At 36.6% G+C, this 3,975-nt stretch overlaps 1 protein-coding gene across 4 annotated transcripts; it reads left to right on the top strand.

The window, feature by feature from the left end:
* Positions 1-646: 646 nt before the first annotated feature.
* LOC108338721 (pentatricopeptide repeat-containing protein At1g09900) lies at positions 647-3,450 on the top strand. 4 transcript variants are annotated; one of them, XM_052881103.1, is made up of 2 exons: positions 647-766; positions 1,320-3,450. In XM_052881103.1, the coding sequence occupies exon 2, from the start codon at positions 1,489-1,491 to the stop codon at positions 3,307-3,309; it is 1,821 nt and encodes a 606-aa protein (XP_052737063.1). In that variant the 5' UTR covers positions 647-766; positions 1,320-1,488; the 3' UTR covers positions 3,310-3,450. The 4 variants fall into 4 exon arrangements, with proteins under 4 accessions (XP_052737063.1, XP_017431266.1, XP_052737062.1 ...); XM_017575777.2 differs by having other exon boundaries at positions 647-792; XM_052881102.1 differs by having other exon boundaries at positions 647-792; positions 1,218-3,450.
* The last annotated feature ends 525 nt before the right edge of the window (positions 3,451-3,975 follow it).

Raw genomic sequence — 3,975 nt, 5'->3', positions numbered from 1 at the left:
AAGTTATGTGTGATATCTACGTTGGCTCTTGTATGCTATAGCGTTCGGTCTGTAATGATTTGTAGTTTTATTTCATGTACGAATGCATGCTTAATTGAATTATAGTAGCTTACCCTTATTTTATGTTTTTATCTATGTTGCCGTTCGGTTTTCTATTGCAATGATCATCCTTGTTGGATGTGAGCAGAAGGGGAAGGGCTCATGTTGGAACACGAGCTGGATGGTGAGACTCCTGCTGAATAGGAGATGACCGTTCGGTCGTATAGTATAGATAGTTTTAGTGAAACGACCATTCACTATTTTGTTTTGTAAATATAACCGTTCGGTTATATAATGAACGTTTGATAGTAGTATAGGAAGCTCTTGTAAAATTCTAAAAATTTTATGGTTATTTTTGTAATAACTATAAGTTTGACTTTAATATTGTAGTAACTGTTCTATCATATATATATATATATATATATATATATATATAAATAAAGATATATTTAACTTTAATAACAAATATAAATTTGCTTTATATATTACCTTCGTTAATTTACAAATATTATTACAAAAATTGAGAAATATGTGAACAAAGTGCTATTTATTTACCCTATTACGTTTACCATCGTCGACTTTGTAAAATACATTAACATCCCTAACGAATCCTCTTCGCGCTATTCTCTTTCTCTTTTTTCCTATGTGTGCACGACACCTGAGTTTGCCGCACAACCCGAGCACCGCTGTCACTGATACCTCCGTTTCGTTGCGCACTTTCCGTAGAGTAACTTCTACACCCTCATCCACTGGGTAAACCTCTCAACCTAACATTTCATCTTTCACTTTCTTCTTTCTCTATTTACAAACGCAGTGACGTTAACCTCTTTTCTTGATTGAGTTGTTAGTTCTTTTTTCCGCAGAACCTGTTTTCTTGTTCTCATTTTCCCGTTTTAAAGGGATTAGACAAGTTTAAGGGATTCTTTTGACATTAGTGTGATAAAGTTTATGAGAACTTCGATCGTTGATTTTTGTTTCTGGAATGTTGATTTTATCATGAATTCGGATTTCTCAATATAACTTCGCGATTTTTGTTTTTTACTTGATTTGTAGTATTATTTACTCTTATAGGTTCACATTGATGAATGAATATGACTGGTGAAGTATATTGTTACCTTGGTGTTGTGTAGTCGTCGTGGATGCTTGGCTTATGACTATCGGTTATTATGTTATTGCAGGTTTCGTTATTGGCTTGCCTCATTTTTATAGCGTGCTTATTACTTGAACTTGTAAGTATATTGACTAGTGCACTTATGGAATGTATGATTTTGGATTTTCAGGTTGAGAGCTGAAAAGGCATTGGTGGTATTAGAGTTTGTGTAGCAAGTGTTTGAAGTGGGTGAAGGAATGGACTTGGTGGTACCACATACATAGTTTTGTTCATATTAACACTTCCTCTGAGAAAGATATAGCACTGGTTCTGCATTCAATTTGGTGAGAGTATATAATATGGCCTGCAAATTTCAGTTATTTGGTCTGTCTGATGGGGCTATTGACTTTAGAAAACCTAATGGGACTTGGAATAGGAAGCATTTGGGCTTTAGCGTGTTTGTTTGTTCAAAATATGGAAGTTCTGGTTTGAAAGGTAGTCTGCAACATTCTGAAAGATTTTCTAAATGTGCTTTAAATGGGGTGGAGTCCTCAGCAAGGGTCAATAATTCCCTGAATTTTGAAGAATCAGAGATACGTCATCTCCATAGGTTGATTAGAAATGGGGAATTGGAGGAAAGTTCTAAGTTTCTTGAGTATTTGACTAATAAGGGTAAGATCCCTGATGTCATTGCTTGTACTGCTTTAATCCGTGGGTTTTGCGAGATTGGCAGGCCTAAGAATGCAACTCGAATCATGGGAATTCTGGAGGAGTCTGGAGCTGTTATTGATGTAACCTGTTACAATGTTTTAATCAGTAGTTATTGCAAATTAGGGGACACAGAAGAAGCCTTGTGGATTTTGGATCGCATGAGTGTTGCTCCAAATGCTGCTACATATGATGCAATTTTGTGTAGTTTGTGTGATAGAGGGAAATTGAAGCAAGCCATGCAAGTACTTGACAGACAGATGCAAAACAAGTCTTACCCAGATATAGTTACGTGCACTGTATTGATTGATGCAGCTTGTAAAGAAAGTGGAGTTGGTCAGGCAATGAAACTGTTCAATGAGATGAGGAGGAAAGGATGCAAACCTGATGTGATTACTTATAATGTTCTTATAAAAGGGATTTGTTATGAAGGTAGGTTGGATGAAGCAATTAGATTTTTAAACAAATTGCCATCCTATGGTTGTCAGCCTGATGTAATTTCCCATAATATTGTATTGCGTAGCTTGTGTAGCAGTGGAAGATGGATGGATGCTATGAAACTAATGGCTAACATGCTTCGTAAAGGGTGTTTCCCCAGTGTTGTTACTTTCAATATCTTGATCAATTTCTTGTGCCAAAAGGGCTTACTAGAAAAAGCCCTTAATGTCTTGGAGATGATGCCAAAGCATGGTCATACTCCTAATTCCAGAAGTTACAATCCGTTGATTCAAAGGTTGTGTAATGAAAAAGGTATTAATAGAGCAATTGAGTACTTGGAAATAATGGTATCCAGGGGTTGTTACCCAGATATAGTGACCTATAATATTTTGCTAACTGCACTATGCAAAAATGGGAAGGCGGATGATGCAGTTGAGATACTGAGGCAGCTATGTTCCAAAGGGTGCTCTCCTTCTCTTGTTACATACAATACAGTAATTGATGGGCTTTTGAAGGTCGGAAAAACAGAGCGTGCCGTGGAACTCTTCGAAGAGATGAACAGAATAGGTCTTAAACCTGATATTATTACTTACAATATAATCATTGACGGGCTTCTAAAGATGGGGAAAGCCAAACTTGCTGTAGAGCTTTTGGAAGAGATGTGCAGTAAGGGTCTTAAGCCCGATCCAATTACTTGCACTTCAGTAGTTGGAGGCCTAAGTCGGGAAGGAAAGGTTCACGAAGCTATAAATTTTTTCCATTACATGAAAAGGTTTGGAATTAGACCAAAAGTATTCATTTACAACTCAATTATGATGGCATTATGTAAAGCTCGGCAAACCAGTTGGGCCATAGATTTTCTGGCCGATATGGTGGCAAAAGGATGTAAACCTACAGAGGCTACGTATTCTATTCTTGTAGAAGGCATTATTTATGAAGGGTTGGCTGAGGAAGCTTCGGAGTTGTTGAATGAATTGCACGCCAGAGGACTTGTCCAGAAAAGTTTGGTTGAAAAAGTAAGAGTCGATATGTAGAAGAAAACAGGTTGGTTCAACTCGGCTACATGGTTTGGTTGATTCCCATTCAGTTCTATGAAGAACCAAAATTTCAATAAAACCATTTGTGAATATTGCTTTAAAGCAGTGAGATCCAAGATACAACGCAGTTTTACATTACACTGATTATGGCCTTTCCTATTTATGCACTTAGATTTTGCTGTCCCCTTCTTTTAGTGAGCACTGGTCATTTGGAGCTTTATAGATTTTAACTTCTGTGAGTGAGGGTACGCATGATGGTAAATTCCAAGTCAATTTTGTAAGTCAGTAACTGCAGTTTTATTCCAACATATTCAGTTATAAAGTATGTTTCATGCTATTTAAGCTTGAATACCGGTGAGTTCATGTTCTTTTGCTTTTTTTGGCCTCCATGAATATGTTTTTAAATTGAGTAAATGCTAGCTTAGAAAACAGACATACGAGTACTGCGCATAAGGACTTATCCATGATTTATTGTGCAAGTTCTCCATAGTATCATAGGAACTTCTTGGATAGAAAATACAGAAGAGTAGAAGAATTCAAAAGAAGAGAAAGGACATGTATTTATGAGGGAAGGAAATCTGCAAATACAATTACAAGGCATGCCTTGCATGCGCGTTAATGTATATTGTTCCTTTATTTTTATCTTTCTCCTCTAGCATAATA

This window comes from Vigna angularis, chromosome 7 (genome assembly GCF_016808095.1).
Source record: "Vigna angularis cultivar LongXiaoDou No.4 chromosome 7, ASM1680809v1, whole genome shotgun sequence".
Classification (NCBI taxonomy): domain Eukaryota; kingdom Viridiplantae; phylum Streptophyta; class Magnoliopsida; order Fabales; family Fabaceae; genus Vigna; species Vigna angularis.
This window is presented reverse-complemented; position numbering and strand designations above follow the sequence as displayed.

Excerpts from the sequence above, each read along its gene's own strand:
- LOC108338721 (XM_052881103.1), top strand. The coding sequence starts at position 1,489 with ATGGCCTGCAAATTTCAGTTATTTGGTCTGTCTGATGGGGCTATTGAC.